At 42.4% G+C, this 18,686-nt stretch overlaps 1 protein-coding gene across 4 annotated transcripts in view; it reads right to left on the reverse strand.

Annotated features, from left to right (window-relative positions):
• Positions 1 to 18,686, reverse strand: part of LOC121530764 (CCR4-NOT transcription complex subunit 6-like) — a 23,026-nt gene continuing 4,340 nt past the window's right edge. For 3 of the 4 annotated variants that reach the window (XM_041835986.1, XM_041835984.1, XM_045226859.1), the window contains 10 exons: positions 15,401 to 15,587; positions 15,087 to 15,172; positions 14,812 to 14,901; positions 14,626 to 14,694; positions 11,368 to 11,525; positions 10,834 to 10,988; positions 10,411 to 10,562; positions 9,345 to 9,572; positions 8,905 to 9,107; positions 3,023 to 3,966 (listed from right to left, as the gene is read on the reverse strand). In XM_041835986.1, the coding sequence (XP_041691920.1) occupies positions 3,748 to 3,966; positions 8,905 to 9,107; positions 9,345 to 9,572; positions 10,411 to 10,562; positions 10,834 to 10,988; positions 11,368 to 11,525; positions 14,626 to 14,694; positions 14,812 to 14,901; positions 15,087 to 15,172; positions 15,401 to 15,587 (1,547 nt within the window). In that variant the 3' untranslated portion in view covers positions 3,023 to 3,747. Of the gene's footprint in view, positions 491 to 3,022; positions 3,967 to 8,904; positions 9,108 to 9,344; positions 9,573 to 10,410; positions 10,563 to 10,833; positions 10,989 to 11,367; positions 11,526 to 14,625; positions 14,695 to 14,811; positions 14,902 to 15,086; positions 15,173 to 15,400; positions 15,588 to 18,686 lie in introns of those variants that run through there. The other variant, XM_041835987.1, reaches the window with a different exon arrangement.

The following is an 18,686-nucleotide window of genomic DNA, read 5'->3' on the forward strand; positions in this document are numbered from 1 at the left end:
GATGGATGGATGGATAGGATGGATAGATGGATGAATGGATGGATGGATGGATGGATGGATGGATAGATGGATAGATGTTGGCGCATGGTTAGTCTGAGCTACTCAGGCTGGGTGTAAACAGGCAGCCCATTCTGATCTTTTGACCAATTATTGGCAGAAAATCTGATCTGATTGGTCAAAAGTCAGTGGCAAAAGGTCAGATTTGGTCTGCCTGTGTAAACGCAAACTTATTTTCCTAGGCAGTGCTGCTGTTGGAGAGATAGTGTACTGTACAAACGAGGGACGTGGACGCTGTTGTAAGAAAATGGATGTGCTCTACAAAACTAACTTTGATACACATGTAAAGTCCTAGTGCACGTGTTCATGAGAGAAAAAACAATGGCTGTGATATTCAATTAGATATGTGGAGGGGTGAAATGATTATGGTGTTTGGGAGTGGGAGTCCTTGTTAAAAAAATGAAAGTCCTAGGGAAGACTAGGAGATCATCAGCTGAAAAAAGGGACAAAAAAAATTGATTTAGAAAGAGTTGACCATCATTTGACCATTTAGATGGATTTCACATTAAAATCTTCAGTCACAAATTAATAAAAAGCCATTTAGCAATTATCTCTTTTCAAAAGCATGTAACACTGTTTTTGTACAAAGTACCAATTTATAGTCTGCATTTAGATCAGCAACATAAATGCCCATAGTTTAAAAACAAGCTTCGATGGAACCATTGGTTCACATACTGCTCTCAGTACTGTGATGAGCTGGGGGTATTTCACACATTGACTGGGCATACAGATCAGATTGACAAACCTGTCAGCAACGGGCGTACGCTGAAATAGCCAAATCCACTAATTTGAAGGGTTCCACATACTTTTGTGTATATAGTGTATCTGGGACCAGGCTAGCAAAATTGTATATTACCCCCAACGGATGTAAAGCAGTTATGGTGATCAGACAGGCACCAAAGACGATAATATCTGGTTTAATATACAACTGCCATAAATGTAGTCGTACCCCACTAAATTAAGATCTGGGGCGTGAAGTATGGGCCCAGAAATGTCCCCTCTCACTGTATCTGGCAGGCTGGTTTCACAAAAGTCATTGAAATCGGAGGCATAGCATGTTAGATAATCATGTGCAAATAAAGCAAAGCCAATGTTGTCAAGGCATGTTATAACGTTCTGTTATGTCGACTCAATGCAGCTTCAACCTGCACACACAGTATAGCGTTGCCATGGTATTATTATAGCCCCATTAGGGTTGCAACATTTTGTGAACTTTCCCATAATTCCCTAGGTTTTCCAGAAATCCTGGTTGGAGAATTCCGGATTTCCTGCTTATTCCCTCTTGATCAGGGAATCTTCTAACCAGGATTTCTGGAAAACCTGGGAATTTTGAGAAAGTTACCAGCATTGTTCAAACCTTATCCCCATAAATATATGGCTTCTTTCATTCAAATACCTCTGGGAACAAACGCTAAGTTTGATTGCTTTACAACCCCTCAACTCTGTAGCACTTTAGAGAGTTACAGAAATTACCAGGTACTTCCTAAGAAATTACATGGTAAAATGATAATTACTCAGTAATAACCTATTTATTAGTTATTTGCAGGGTGCTACCCCAAAACTCAGAAAACCCTGTGTCAGCTATATAGCCTGTGCATTAGTGTATGTGTAACATACATTTTCCAAGTACTTGCTATGGACCTAGGGATTTGAAAGCCTTCACAAGCAGGAGGAGGAGGAGGACGCTACTCTAGTGTCTAGGTCTTGAACAGAAGAGGTGTTTTTGAATGCATAGTATAGCCCTGGATTCCACCTCAGTGAGAGGACATCAGATTGAGTTAAGCTGTGTCCCAAATGGAGCCCAGTACCCCTACGCATTAATCACTGATAGGATATGACCACACCAATCCGTTCTCATGACTCTTAATACGTAGATAATGCAACAACTGGCAAGCAAATGTGATTGGTTTTGGGAGGATTCTTCAATCAATCTATCAGTCAAACATTGATGGATTGATGAGGACTCTTGGGACTCTGAGCCTCAGGGCTATGAACCTCAGGGAAGTTTGGGCTTTGAGCATCAGGGAAGTTTGGGCTTTGAGCATCAGGGAAGTTGGGCTAAAGACTAAAGGTGTTAAAAGCACTGCAGTTTAAAAGCTAAAGACCAAATCATAATGATTACCAAGATAAAATCATAATGATTACCAAGACATGTTGGTCAAAGACCGGTATCTTTTTCTTCATTTTTAAACTTTTACCCCTTTACCTTTTTCTCCCCAGTTTCACGATATCCAATTGGTAGTTATAGTCTCATCCCATCGCTGCAACTCCCGTATGGACTCGGGAGAGGCGAAGGTCGAGAGCCAGGCGTCCTCCGAAACACAACCCAAGCCACACTGCTTCTGGACACACTGCTCACTTAACCCGGAAGCCAGCCGCACCAATGTGTCAGAAGAAACACTGTACAACTGCCGACCAAAGTCAGCTTGCAGGCGCCCGGCCCGCCAAACCCTCTCCTAACCCGCTGGGCCTATTGTGCGCCGCCTCATGGGCCTCCCGGTCATGGCCAGCGTTGGATCGAACCCGGGTCAGTGACGCCTCTAGCACTGCGATGCAGTGCCTTAGACCGCTGCGCCACTCGGGAGGCCCCAAAGACAGATATCTAAAATGACTGCAACCCATAAGTTAATTTTGGTCTGGGTCAGGGGCACACGCCACTCGCAAGCAACTCAAACAGGCAAGGGAAAAATCAGTGCATAGTGTCAACATAAATAGCAGCATGAGGTGAGAGCAACGTAAATTCGTACAGGTACTGTGTTTGAGTTAGTAGGGCTGGGATCCTGTTCAATGATCGATCCTATAGGTTTCCGTAGAAGCTAGCTGAAGATGACATTTTCACATTTTGATTTCCATATTGAAATCTGACATTTTATCTTAGGCTGATATACTGATGTAGTGTTAAAAAGCACATATCTCTTCTTACCATACTTTACTCCAAATAAATTGATACTGAAAAGTTCCAAACCCAAATCCATTTGTGTATTTAGCAGAATAACAAAAATGTGTTGGGGTAACATTTATGTTGAAATGACGGGACTTAACATTATCATAAAATACAATTCAGAACTTTCGGATGTCATATTTGTAAAATATGTAAGTAGTTGTCTTGAGGATTGGGTACCTCAAAATCGAACGGAGAGAATTCAGATGTCGGCTGTCATTGTACTGTAGAAGGTTATGTGAGAAAAAGCCGCCATATCCAGACCAGGTTTAAGGCAAAAACACTGACATCAGATCAGGATGACCTGAACTTGGGGCTCCCTCCCAAATGGAACCCTATTCCCTATATAGTGCACTATTTTTGGCCCACATTGGGCTCTGGTCAAAAGTAGTGCACTATATAGGGAATAGGGTGCTATTTCGAACTCGCATTTGGGAGTTTCCAAGAAGAGCAGCAGTATGTAATGTGACCAGAAAACAACACAAAACACAAATCCCAACCCTAATTTGGTATCAAGCCGTTCATGTAGACGAAGAAAGAAAACAAGCAGGAATCCAATCAGTGTGCAAAATGGAGGTTAAAAGAGGAGCAGAACGGGTGAATACTCCTTTGGGAGGTGGGTTGTCTGAGTTTGTTTGTTTGTGATTTGAGATCGTGATAAGACTGCAAAGGGTCCTGTTCGGCAGAGATGGGGCGGGGCATTAGGGGTTCAAAAGGTCAAGGATCAGGGGTGAGAGGCTGTGGCCCCACTACCTGTGGACGGCCAGGTGCAGGCCGTTGAGGGAGGAAGAGGAGGTGACGGGCGGGTGGAGCTCCAGCTGGGCGAGCAGAGAGAAGTGGTCAGAGGGTATGTGGGGGTGGGGACACCCGGTGATGTTGTTGTCCGTTAACCACTGAGTCTCCAGGGGGCCCAGCAGGCCGGCTACAGACATGTGAGTCTTGGAGAAGAAGATGTAGTCGATCACGCCCTGCGGAAGGAGGGAGAGCAGGGAAGAGGGGGAGAAGGTGAGAGGGGGAAACGGAGAATGAAAGAGAGATTTTCTTTACTATTGTTACACGTAAAAAATCTGAAACACTGCTGGGTCAGGGATTCCTAGGCTTTTCTAAATGGGCCGTAAACTGACATCAATTTTGAGCACTAAAACTGAAGACAGATCCTATTCCAGAGCAGCCCAGTTTTACCTTGAAGTCATATATATATTTGGTGTATTCAAATGTAGCCTACCTTGAGGTCATGGAGAGAGCATTCAGAAAGTACTCAGACCCCTTGACTTTTTCCACACTGTTACGTTACAGCCTTACTCTAAAATGTATTCAATGTTTTTTTTCCCCTCATCCAACTACACACAATACCACATAATGACAAAGCAAAAACAGGTTTTTATAATTTTTTGCAAATGTACAGTAGGGAAAAAAAGTATTTAGTCAGCCACCAATTGTGCAAGTTCTCCCACTTAAAAAGATGAGAGAGGCCTGTAATTTTCATCATAGGTACACGTCAAATATGACAGACAAAATGAGGAAAAAAAATCCAGAAAATCACATTGTAGGATTTTTAATGAATTTGTTTGTAAATGATGGTGGAAAATAAGTATTTGGTCAATAACAAAAGTTTCTCAATACTTTGTTATATACCCTTTGTTGGCAATGACACAGGTCAAACGTTTTATGTAAGTCTTCACAAGGTTTTCACACACTGTTGCTGGTATTTTGGCCCATTCCTCCATGCAGATCTCCTCTAGAGCAGTGATGTTTTGGGGCTGTCGCTGGGCAACACAGACTTTCGACTTCCTCCAAAGATTTTCTATGGGGTTGAGATCTGGAGACTGGCTAGGCCACTCCAGGACCTTGAAATGCTTCTTACGAAGCCACTCCTTCGTTGCCCCGGGCGGTGTGTTTGGAATCATTGTCATGCTGAAAGACCCAGCCACGTTTCATCATCAATGCCCTTGCTGATGGAAGGAGGTTTTCACTCAAAATCTTACGATACATGGCCCCATTCATTATTTCCTTTACACGGATCAGTCGTCCTGGTCCCTTTGCAGAAAAACAGCCCCAAAGCATGATGTTTCCACCCCCATGCTTCACAGTAGGTATGGTGTTCTTTGGATGCAACTCAGCATTCTTTGTCCTCCAAACACGACGAGTTGAGTTTTTACCAAAAAGTTCTATTTTGGTTTCATCTGACCATATGACATTCTCCCAATCCTCTTCTGGATCATCCAAATGCACTCTAGCAAACTTCAGACGGGCCTGGACATGTACTGGCTTAAGCAGGGGGACACGTCTGGCACTGCAGGATTTGAGTCCCCGGCGGCGTAGTGTGTTACTGATGGTAGGCTTTGTTACTTTGGTCCCAGCTCTCTGCAGGTTTTTTGGGATTTTTCTCTGGGATTTTTGCTCACCGTTCTTGTGATCATTTTGACCCCACGGGGTGAGATCTTGCGTGGAGCCCCAGATCGAGGGAGATTATCAGTGGTCTTGTATGTCTTCCATTTCCTAATAATTGCTCCCACAGTTGATTTCTTCAAACCAAGCTGCTTACCTATTGCAGGTTCAGTCTTCCCAGCCTGGTGCAGGTCTACAATTTTGTTTCTGGTGTCCTTCGACAGCTCTTTGGTCTTGGCCATAGTGGAGTTTGGAGTGTGACTGTTTGAGGTTGTGGACAGGTGTCTTTTATACTGATAACAAGTTCAAACAGGTGCCATTAATACAGGTAACGAGTGGAGGACAGAGGAGCCTCTTAAAGAAGAAGTTACAGGTCTGTGAGAGCCAGAAATTTTGCTTGTTTGTAGGTGACCAAATACTTATTTTCCACCATAATTTGCAAATAAATTCATTAAAAATCCTACAATGTGATTTTCTGGATTTTTTTATTCTCAATTTGTCTGTCATAGTTGACGTGTACCTATGATGAAAATTACAGGCCTCTCTCATCTTTTTAAGTGGGAGAACTTGCACAATTGGTGGCTGACTAAATACTTTTTTCCCCCACTGTATATTTAAAAAAAAAACGGAAATATCACACTTACATAACTTCATCAGACCAGAGAATCTTGTTTCTCATGGTCTGAGAGTCTTTAGGTTCCTTTTGGCAAACTCCAAGCGGGCTGTCATGTGCCTTTTACTGAGGAGTGGCTTCCGTCTGGCCACTCTACCATAAAGGCCTGATTGGTGGAGTGCTTCAGAGATGGTTATCCTTCTGGAAGGTTCTCCCATCAGAAGAAGAACTCTGGAGCTCTGTCAGAGTGACCATCGGCTTCTCGGTCACCTACCTGACCAAGGCCCTTCTCCCCCGATTGCTCAGTTTGGCCAGGCGGCCAGCTCTAGGAAGAGTCTTGGTGGTTCCAAACTTTTTCCATTTAAGAATGATGGAGGCCACTGTGTTCTTGGGGACCTTCAATGCTGCAGACATTTTTTGGTACCCTTCCCCAGATCTGTGCCTCGACACAATCCTGTCTCGGAGCTCTACGGACAATTCCTTCGACCTCATGGCTTGGTTTTTGCAAAAAATTCTAAAAACCTGTTTTCGCTTTGTCATTATGTGGTATTGTGTGTAGATTGATGAGGGGAAAACATAATTTAATCAATTTTAGAATAAGGCTGTAACGTAACAAAATGTGGAAAAATTCAAGGGGTCTGAAGACTTTCCGAATGCACTGTATATAGTTATATATATATATACAGTTGAAGTCAGAAGTTTACATACACCTTAGCCAAATACATTTAAACTCTGTTTTACACAATTCCTGACATTTAATCCTAGTAAATATTCCCTGTCTTAGGTCAGTTAGGATCACCACTTTATTTGAAGAATGTGAAATGTCAGAATAATAGTAAAGAGAATGATTTATTTCAGCTTTTATTTTTTTTCATCACATTCCCATTGGGTCAGAAGTTGACATACACTCAATTAGTATTTGGTAGCATTGCCTTTAAATTGTTTAACTTGGGTCAAACTTTTCGGGTAGCCTTCCACAAGCTTCCCACAATAAGTTGGGTGAATTTTGGCCCATTCCTCCTGACATAGCTGGTGTAACTGAGTCAGGTTTGTAAGCCCCCTTGCTCGCACACGCTTTTTCAGTTCTGCCCACACATTTTCTATAGGATTGAGGTCAGGGCTTTGTGATGGCCACTCCAATACCTTGACTTCCTCGTCCTTAAGCCATTTTGCCACAACTTTGGAAGTATGCTTGGGGTCATTGTCTATTTGGAAGACCCATTTGCGACCAAACTTTAACTTCCTGACTGATGTCTTGAGATGCTGCTTCAATATATCCACATAATTTTCCTTCCTCATGATGCCATCTATTTTGTGAAGTGCACCAGTCCCTCCTGCAGAAAAGCACCCCCACAGCATGATGCTGCCACCCCCATGCTTCACGGTTGGGATGGTGTTCTTCGGCTTGCAAGTGCACCCTTTTTCCTCCAAACATAACGATGGTCATTATGGCCAAACAGTTCTATTTTTGTTTCATCAGACCAGAGGACATTTCTCCAAAAAGTACGATCTTTGTCCCCATGTGCAGTTGCAAACCGTAGTCTGGCTTTTTTATGGCGGTTTTGGAGCTGTGGCTTCTTCCTTGCTGAGCGACCGTTCAGGTTATGTCGATATAGGACTCGTTTTACTGTGGATATAGATACTTTTGTACCCGTTTCCTCCAGCATCTTCAAAAGGTCCTTTGCTGTTGTTCTGGGATTGATTTGCACTTTTCGCACCAAAGTACGTTCATCTCTTAGTACTAGTAGTAGTACTAGTAGCAGCAGTAGTAGTAGTACTAGTAGCAGCAGTAGTAGTAGTAGTAGTACTAGTAGCAGCAGTAGTAGTAGTAGTAGCAGTAGCAGTAGTAGTAGTAGTAGTAGTAGCAGCAGTAGTAGTAGTAGCAGTAGTAGTAGTAGTAGTACTAGTAGCAGCAGTAGTAGTAGTACTAGTAGTAGTAGTAGTAGTAGTAGTAGTAGTAGTAGTAGTAGTACTAGTAGCAGCAGTAGTAGTAGTACTAGTAGTAGTAGTAGTAGTAGTAGTAGTAGTAGTAGTAGTAGTAGTAGTAGTAGTAGTAGTAGTAGTAGCAGTAGTAGTAGTAGTAGTAGTAGTAGCAGTAGTAGTAGTAGCAGTAGTAGTAGCAGTAGTAGTAGTAGCAGCAGTAGTAGTAGTAGCAGTAGTAGTAGTAGTAGTAGCAGTAGCAGTAGTAGTAGCAGTAGTAGTAGTAGTAGCAGTAGTAGTAGCAGTAGTAGTAGTAGTAGCAGTAGTAGTAGTAGTAGCAGTAGTAGTAGTAGTAGCAGTAGTAGTAGTAGTAGCAGGAAGGAGACAGAACGCGTCTCCTTCCTGAGCGGTATGACGGCTGAGTGGTCCCATGGTGTTTATATTTGCGTACTATTGTTTGTACAGATGAACAGGTGTTTGGAAATTGCTCCCAAGGATGGACCAGAATTGTGGAGGTCTACAATTTTTTTGCTGAGTTCTTGGCTGATTTCTTTTGATTTTCCCATGATGTCAAGCAAAGAGGCACTGAGTTTGAAGGTAGGCCTTGAAACACATCCACAGGTACACCTCCAATTGACTCAAATGATGTCAATTAGCCTATCAGAAGCTTCTAAAGCCATGACATCATTTTCTGGAATTTTCCAAGCTGTTTAAAGGCACAGTCAACTTAGTGTATGTAAACTTCTGACCAACTGGAATTGTGATACAGTGAATTATAAGTGAAATAATCTGTCTGTAAACAATTGTTGGAAAAATTACTTGTGTCATGCACAAAGTAGATGTCCTAACCGACTTGCCAAAACTATAGTTTGTTAACAAGAAATTTGTGGAGTGGTTGAAAAACGAGTTTTAATGACTCCAAACTAAGTGTATGTAAACTTCAGACTTCAACTATATATAGTTGGTGTATTAAGGTGTAACCTACCTTGAAGTCATATGTATAATTGGTATAAGACATGAGGCTGTCCTGGTAGGCGCTTTTCAACTGGAAGCTGTGTGTGATGCTGCCGTCAGAAGGTCCGTTCTTCCCCCGGCAGCTGAAGTTGGTGAGAGCCTCGTTGTAGCGCAGCTCTCTGAAGTCCTTATGGTTCTCTGCTACACCACCGTTACTCAGGTACTCCACTACACCTGGTGGGGGGGACATGGAAACAGTACACCACCGTTACTCCACTACACCTGGTGGGGGGGGACATGGAAACAGTTAATACTGGATGGGGAAAGGGGGGCATTGAAACAGTTAACCTCTGTTTTCTAGTGTGTTGGGAGTACCTGAGTAACAGATAACATGGAGCACAGCCTTGCTTCACTGAAAAGGGTTAGGTGTTAGGGTTAGTTCTGAGCCAGGTCAAAGGGTCAGGTCCTTACCAGAGTCTGGCAGGGAGTTGAGGTCAGCACAGAGGACGATAGGGATAGAGGCGGGGTCGGAGGTCGGGGAGCCTGTTGCCACGGAGCTCAGCGCCCTCTCGGTGATGCTCTTCAGCTCAGACAGGAACATCATGGTCTGGATCAGCTTGACGTCACAGAACTCTGGGTCCCAGTGCATGTGGGCGTTAGCCACTAAGATGAGCTGTGTCTCGTGCAGAGGCTTCATGCCTGACAAACAGAAGAAGAAGACAAATACTTTATTGTCCATTTTCCTTACAGTCCACAGAACAGTGGTAAGAGTTAGTTAACCACACCTTGGCCAAATAGATTATGTCAAGAACGTTTCAAGTATTTAACGGTATTTTCAGGTGACCTTGAAACTTGAAAGTAGTGGACTTGTTTGCATTGTACCAGGCCAACCTAAATCAAACTAAAGTTTTGTCAAGTAAACGTTCAGGACTTAGGATAAGTAGGGACTTCCATCTACTGGTAGAGTTAGGTACTGGTAAAAACACTATATGGGAAAAACAAATCATGGTGATCTCTAGTACAGAGACAGGAGAATGCTGTTGAAGGTTGATTTGACATTTTCATAATTTAGCTTTAGCATATGCGCTTAAGAGCAATTTCTCAAGCAAGAATTTTGCTAGGACTGTCTGGAAGTGGTCTGGAAGTGGTCTGATTGTGGAGGGGAAAACTGAACTAACTGAATAACTAGCTGTTATTGGCAGAGACGTTTGGAACTCTCTTTCTTATTGGTCTATTAACTAATTTACCGCCTGGTGATCTCACCAGGCAGGCCAAAACTCCATCCCACCAAAACAGGAGGACATTTCAGACGGTCTTTTCAAACAGCTCTTACACTAAAAAGGCTTTGTATTTCTCACAGTATTATTCCAACCTCAGTGTGGAAATATATATAAAACACAGGAAGATCACATTTCTGACTGCACTGGGCCTTTAAGATACTCACATGGAATGAATACTATTAATAAAGTTGATTGATTGGCTGATTGAGTGTACAGATATAAAGATTGATTGATTGACTGATTGACAGGTTCCTCACCACCAGAGAACATGTCCTTGTTGACCTCCAGCAGGACAGCGACCCCGATGTTGTCCTTGGTCATGACCCTGTTCAACATGACCTCTGAACCCTCAGAGTTCGCCATGGCAACCTGGTTGAACTCCACCGTGTGTTTCTGCACCAGAGTAAATCTGAAACATAACCAGACCGGGGTTCAAACACTATTTAAAATCTTTCAAATACTTTGAGCATTTGATTTAAGCCTGCCTGGAGTGCCTTGTGGGTAGGGTTTGCACTTTTTTAATAGGTTCCCATTGCAAGAGGCAAGTTCAATCAAGCACAGGTAAATTATTTGAAATGATTCACTTTTAGGCTGGGTATCTGTAAAGAACTTTGCTGTAAAGCACTGCTGATGTAAAAAGGGCGTTTTATAAATTAAAATGATTGATTGAATTTACTCACTTCTCGGTCTTGAAGAACACGGCACATCCGTCCACGTGCTTCCTCTCCTGTTCTGAGACTAGTTTGGCACGAGACTTTGGGCAGAAGTACCCGTCGTACCCACGGTCCTTCAGAGTCTCCAGGAAGAGGGCGTAGTACTGCTCCGTCTCCACCTCCTGAGGACACACGACCAAGATGACTGTCACCTTAGGAGTAGTTCAGTGGATGTTCACTTCTCCTCCGGTGTAAAAGATGCAGGCTGCGTCTGAATGGGATCTACTGAAACCCTGTTATTCAAAGAAAATAAGCTCCCGTACAAGAACACATCTAACACACGGGCTAAACTACTATCTATCTGGACGTGTGAAGGTTTACTGGTTTTATTATATACCCATGAACGGGTATAAATCGCAACAGCTACTCTTCCTGGGGTCCACAAACATTTCCTCACAGACTGATGATGTCAGACCCTACCTGTAGACTGATGATGTCAGACCCTACCTGTAGACTGATGATGTCAGACCCTACCTGTAGACTGATGATGTCAGACCCTACCTGTAGACTGATGATGTCGGCGTCACAGTGTGTGATCTCCTCCATGATGCCCTTCTTCCTGTACTCCCAGTTGAGGGCCCAGGAGGGGCAGTAGCCGTAGAGCTGACGGGTGGCGTACTTGTCACACAACACGTTGTAACACATCACCGTGAACATGGCTGAGAGAGGGAGGGAGGAGAAGGGAGGCGGGGACAAGGACAACTCAATGACATGCATCATGACATACAGTTGGAAATTGGAAGTTTACATACACCTTAGCCAAATACATTTAAACTCAGTTTTATACAATTCCTGACATTTAATCCTAGTAAAAATGTCCTGTCTTAGGTCAGTTAGGATAACCACTTTATTTAAAAAATGTGAAATGTCAGAATAATAGTAGAGAGAATGATTTATTTAAGCTTTTATTTCTTTCATCACATTCCCAGTGGGTCAGAAGTTTACATACACTCAATTAGTATTTGGTAGCATTGCCTTTAAATTGTTTAACTTGGGTCAAACGGTTCGGGTAGCCTTCCACAAGCTTCCCACAATAAGTTGGGTGAATTTTGGCCCATTCCTCCTGACAGAGCTGGTGTAACTGAGTCAGGTTTATAGACCTCCTTGCTCGCACACACTTTTTCAGTTCTGCCCACAAATTTTCTATAGGATTGAGGTCAGGGCTTTGTGATGGCCACTCCAATACCTTGACTTTGTTGTCCTTAAGCCATTTTGCCAGATCTTAGGAAGTATGCTTGGGGTCATTGTCCATTTGGAAGACCCATTTGCGACCAAGCTTTAACTTCCTGACTGATGTCTTGAGATGTTGCTTCAATATATCCACATAATTTTCCTTCCTCCTGATGCCATCTATTTTGTGAAGTGCACCAGTCCCTCCTGCAGCAAAGCACCCCCACAGCATGATGCTGCCACCCCCGTGCTTCACGGTTGGGATGGTGTTCTTCGGCTTGCAAGTGCCCCCTTTTTCCTCCAAACATAACGATGGTCATTATGGCCAAACAGTTCTATTTTTGTTTCATCAGACCAGAGGACATTTCTCCAAAAAGTACGATCTTTGTCCCCATGTGCATTTGCAAACCGTAGTCTGGCTTTTTTATGGCGGTTTTGGAGCAGTGGCTTCTTCCTTGCTGAGCTGCCTTTCAGGTTATGTCGATATAGGACTCGTTTTACTGTGGATATATATACTTTTGTACCTGTTTCCTCCAGCATCTTCACAAGGTCCTTTGCTGTTGTTCTGGGATTGATTTGCACTTTTCGCACCAAAGTATGTTCATCTCTAGGAGACAGAACGCATCTCCTTCCTGAGCGGTATGACGGCTGCGTGGTCCCATGGTGTTTATAGTTGCGTATTATTGTTTGTAAAGATGAACGTGGTACCTTCAGGCATTTGGAAATTGCTCCCAAGGATGAACCAGACTTGTGGAGGTCTACAATTTTATTTGCTGAGGTCTTGGCTGATTACTTTTTATTTTCCCATGATGTCAAGCAAAGAGGCACTGAGTTTGAAGGTAGGCCTTGAAATACATCCACAGGTACACCTCCAATTGACTCAAATTATGTCAATTAGCCTATCAGAAGCTTCTAAAGCCATTACATCATTTTCTGGATTTTCCAAGCTGTTTAAAGGCACAGTCAACTTAGCGTATGTAAACTTCTGACCCACTGGAATTGTGATACAGTGAATTATAAGTGAAATATTACTTGTGTCATGCACAAAGTAGATGTCCTTACCAACTTGTCAAAACTATAGATTGTTAACAAGAAATTTGTGGAGTGTTTGAAAAACGAGTTTTAATGACTCCAAACTAAGTGTATGTAAACTTCCGATTTCAACTGTATGTAGTAGTGCTATCAAGACTACTACTGCTGCTATTAGTACTACTACTACTACTACTACTACTACTACTACTACTACTAATACCACTACTGCTGCTACTAGTACTACTACTACTACTACTACTACTACTAATACCACTACTGCTGCTACTAGTACTACTACTACTACTACTACTAATACCACTACTGCTGCTATTAGTACTACTACTGCTGCTACTACTATTACTGCTGCTATTAGTACTACTACTACTATTACTGCTGCTATTAGTACTACTACTACTACTACTACTACTACTACTACTACTACTACTACCACTACTACTAATACCACTACTACTACTAATACCACTACTACTACTATTACTACTGCTGCTATTAGTACTACTAATACCACTACTACTACTACTACTAGTACTACTGCTACTGCTACTACTACTGCTACTAGTGGTCCTCTGTAGCTCAGCTGGTAGAGCACCGCGCTTGTAACGCCAGGGTAGTGGGTTCGATCCCCGGGACCACCCATACACAAAAATGTATGCACGCATGACTATAAGTCGCTTTGGATAAAAACATCTGCTAAGTGGCATATTATATTATATTATCACTACTACTACAGCTGCTACTACTACTGCTGCTACTGATGCTACTAGTACTGCTACTACTACTACTACTGCTGCTAGTACTACTACTACTACTGCTGCTAGTACTACTACTGCTGCTACTAGTACTGCTTCTACTACTACTAGTACTACTACTAGTACTACTACTGCTGCTACTAGTACTGCTTCTACTACTACTAGTACTACTACTAGTACTACTACTGCTGTTACTACTACTACTGCTGCTACCAGTACTGCTACTACTACTACTACTACTGCTACTACTGCTACTAGTACTACCACTGCTGCTACTAGTACTACCACTGCTGCTGCTGGTACTACTACTGCTAGTACTACTACTACTACTAATAATACTTATAATACTACTGCTACTAGTACCACTGCTACTACTGCTAATAGTACTACTACTACTGTTACTAATAATACTTCTAATACTACTGCTACTAGTACTACTGCTACTACTGCTAATAGTACTACTACTACTGCTGCTACTAATAATACTTATAATACTACTACTAATAATAACAATACTTCTACTAATAATAATATATATAATACTAGTACTATTAATGCTGCTACTACTACTGCTACGAATACTAATTCTACTACTAATTATAATAATTGTTATACTACTGCTGCTATTACTAGTACTACTACTACTAATAATAATAATAATACTTATACTACAACTACTGCTGCTGCTACTAATAGTACTTGTAATACTACTGCTACTACTACTACTACTACCCTAAAGTACCTGTAACTACCACTGAGAATTAACATGGGAGTTATCCTAAAGTACCTGTAGGGATCATTGGGTCTCGCTCCTTCAAGGTGATCCAAGGTCTCTGGGGGAGCTGTTCTGGGTGCACTAAATAAAGAAAGGACAGGTGTAGTGCTCAGGTCAGGTTTAAACTAAATGGTTGTTTAAATATGTATGAGCCGTACCGGTTGTTTTGTTGTAATGTAAATCGTTGGACCCACTTACCTGCTAGATTGTCGAGCATGTAGTTCAAGAGCTTTCTGGTTCCGTCTGATTCCTGGTACAGGTTGAGGATGTCTTGGGACAAAGGGTTACCTGCACAGAGATACAATAATAAGCCTTAATAATAATAATAATAATAATAATAATAATAAGTAATCTAACACTGTGGTTACCTGTGTCTAAAAATGTGTAATTAATAGTTAATTAAGTCATTATAAACCCTTTATAGAACTATAAAAGGTAACCTTAAAGTAAAGTGTTGCCAAACTAAGACGTACCTTTTAGCCCCAGGGTTTGTAGTTGGAACAGCCGCCCCAGTTCGTAGGGTAAAACTCGCAAAAGATTGTTGTTTAAAAGCAATTCCCTGGGGGGGGAAAAAGTGATAGGGAAAACGTCTGTAGAAAGTGGAAAACCTCCACCATTCTGGTGGCATCTTATGCCACTTTGCAAATGCTTCTATAAAACAGCAACTTACAGTACAGTGAGTGCATACATTTTCAGTAAGTGAATGTGATCCCAACCGGAATTGAACCCACAACCTTAGCGGTGCCAGCACCACTTCAGGAATACACAACCACACAGGAGCTCTTACCTGAGAGACACCATGTTTCCGAGTTCGGCGGGCAGGCTGCGGAGCTTGTTGGACGACAGGTTCAGGTAGGCCAGGTGTGGCAGCTTGGCGATGTCGGGCGGGATGCGACTCAGGTTGTTGTCGTTGATGTGTAGAGCCGTCAGGTGGGTGAGGGTCCACAGAGAACTGCTCAGACTCCTGACTCGACCTGGAGAGGAGACAGAGGAGAGATGGGTGAAATGAATGTGATACTTGTTAGCACTAAACGATACAGGCAAGGCTTCCAATACGGCATTCTTCATAGTAGGGATGGGCATTTGACCTTGTTTGACTGCACGAGTACTTGCATTATTTCTTTTCAAGTACCTCAGTACTCTAATAATAAATAAAATAATAATATGGGCTACACTGGAAAAACTACTACTTCATATATATATATATACACACACACACACACACACACACACACACACACACACACACACACACACACACACACCAGTACCAGTCAAAAGTTTGGACACACCTACTCATTCAAGGGTTTTTCTTTATTTGTACTATTTTCTACATTGTAGAATAATAGTGAAGACATCAAAACTATGAAATAACACATATGGAATCATGTAGTAACCAAAAAAGTGTTAAACAAATCAAAATATATTTTATATTTGAGATTCTTCAAATAGCCACCCTTTGCCTTGATGACAGCTTTGCACACTATCAACCAGCTTCATGAGGTAGTCACCTGGAATGCATTTCAATTAACAGGTGTGCCTTCTTAAAAGTTAATTTGTGGAATTTCTTTCCTTCTTAATGCGTTTGAGCCAATCAGTTGTGTTGTGAAAAGGCAGTGGGGGTAAACAGAAGATAGCCCTATTTGGTAAAAGACCAAGTCCATGTTATGGCAAGAACAGCTCAAATAAGCAAAGAGAAACGACAGTACATCATTACTTCAAGACATGAAGGTCAGTCAATATGGAACATTTCAATAACTTCTAAAGTTTCTTCAAGTGCAGTCGCAAAAACCATCAAGCGCCATGATGAAACTGGCTCTCATGAGGACCGCCACAGGAAAGGAAGACCCAGAGTTACCTCTGCTGCAGACGATAAGTTCATTAGAGTTACCAGCCTCAGAAATGTAAGCCCAAATAAATGCTTCACAGAGTTCAAGTAACAGACACATCTCAACATCAACTGTTCAGAGGAGACTGCATGAAATCAGGCCTTCATGGTCGAATTGCTGCAAAAAAAACACTACTAAAGGACACCAATAAGAAGAAGAGACTTGGGCCAAGAAACACAAGCAATGGACATTAGACCAGTGGAAATCTGTTATTTGGTCTGATGAGTCCAAATTTTAGATTTTTGGTTCCAACCGCCGTGTCTTTGTGAGACGCAAAGTAGGTGAACGTATGATCACTGCATGTGTGGTTCCCACCATGAAGCATGGAGGAGGAGGTGTTATGGTGTGATGGTGCTTTGCTGGTGACACTGTCTGTGATTTATTTAGAATTCAAGGCACACTTAACCAGCATTGCTACCACTGCATTCTGCAGCGATACGCCATCCCATCTGGTTTGCGCTTAGTAGGACTATCATTTGTTTTTCAACAGGACAATGACCCAACACACCTTTGGCTGTGTAAGGGCTATTTTACCAAGGAGAGTGATGGAGTGCTGCATCAGATGACCTGGCCTCCACAATCACCCGACCTCAACCCAATTGAGATGGTTTGGGATGAGTTTGACCGCTGAGTGGAGGAAAAGCAGCCAACAAGTGCTCAGCATATGTGGGAACTCCTTCAAGACTGTTGGAAAAGCATTCCAGGTGAAGCTGGTTGAGAGAATGCCAAGAGTGTGCAAAGCTGTCATCAAGGCAAAGGGTGGCTTCTTTGAAGAATCTAAAATATTTTGATTTGTTTAACACTTTTTTGGTTACTACATGATTCCATATGTGTTATTTCATAGTTTTGATGTCTTCACTATTATTCTACAATGTAGGAAATAGTAAAAATAAAGAATAACCCTTGAATGAGTAGGTGCGTCCAAACTTTTGACCGGCCTTTATGGGATTGTGCTTTATTCCACCAGTGCCATGTTCCCTCCCTCCCTCCCTCCCTCCCTCCCCAAAGTGATCTGTATTGTGAAGTAATGTGTATCATTATCCCTTATCTGTTCATATATATGTTATTGGTTCATACATTCTTCCCACTGACTTCACCCACTAACAGATTTCAGTTTTAGTCATATACTTGTCCTATACCTTGCCCTGCTATACACACTACCGTTCAAAAGTTTGGGGTCACTTAGAAATGTCCTTGTTTTCGAAAGAAAAGCAAATTTTTCAGAAATACAGTGTAGACATTGTTAATGTTATAAATGGCTATTGTAGCTGGAAACGGCTGATTTTTTTATGGAATATCTACATAGGCGTACAGAGGCCCATTATCAGCAACCATCAGTCCTGTGTTCCAATGGCACGTTGTGTTGCTAATCCAAGTTTATCATTTTAAAAGGCTAATTGATCATTAGAAAATCATTTTGCAATTATGTTAGCACAGCTGAAAACTGTTGTGCTGATTAAAGAAGCAATAAAACTGGCCTTCTTGAGACTAGTTGAGTATCTGGAGCATCAGCAATTGTGGGTTTGATTACAGGCTCAAAATGGCCAGAAACAAAGAACATTCTTCTGAAACTCGTCAGTCTATTCTTGTTCTGAGAAATTAAGGCTATTCCATGCGAGAAATTGCCAAGAAACTGAAGATCTCGTACAACGCTGTGTACTACTCCCTTCACAGAACAGCGGAAACTGTCCAGAATAGAAAGAGGAGTGGGAGGCCCCGGTGCACAACTGAGCAAGAGGACAAATACATTAGAATGTCTAGTTTGAAAAACAGACGCCTCACAGGTCCTCAACTGGCAACTTCATTAAATAGTACCCGCAAAACACCAGTCTCAAAGTCAACAGTGAAGAGGCGACTCCGGGATGCTGACCTACATTTACATTTTAGTCATTTAGCAGACGCTCTTATCCAGAGCGACTTACAGTTAGTGCATACATTATTTTTTTATCGAACCCACAACCCTGGCGTTGCAAACGCCATGCTCTACCAACTGAGCTACATCCCCTGCCGGCCATTCCCTCCCCTACCCTGGACGACGCTGGGCCAATTGTGCGCGCCGCCCCATGGGTCTCCCGGTCGCGGCCGGCTACGACAGAGCCTGGATTCGAACCAGGATCTCTAGTGGCACAGCTAGCACTGCGATGCAGTGCCTTAGACCACTGCGCCACTCGGGAGTACATAGGC

This window comes from Coregonus clupeaformis, chromosome 18, assembly GCF_020615455.1.
Source record: "Coregonus clupeaformis isolate EN_2021a chromosome 18, ASM2061545v1, whole genome shotgun sequence".
Classification (NCBI taxonomy): Eukaryota; Metazoa; Chordata; class Actinopteri; order Salmoniformes; family Salmonidae; genus Coregonus; species Coregonus clupeaformis.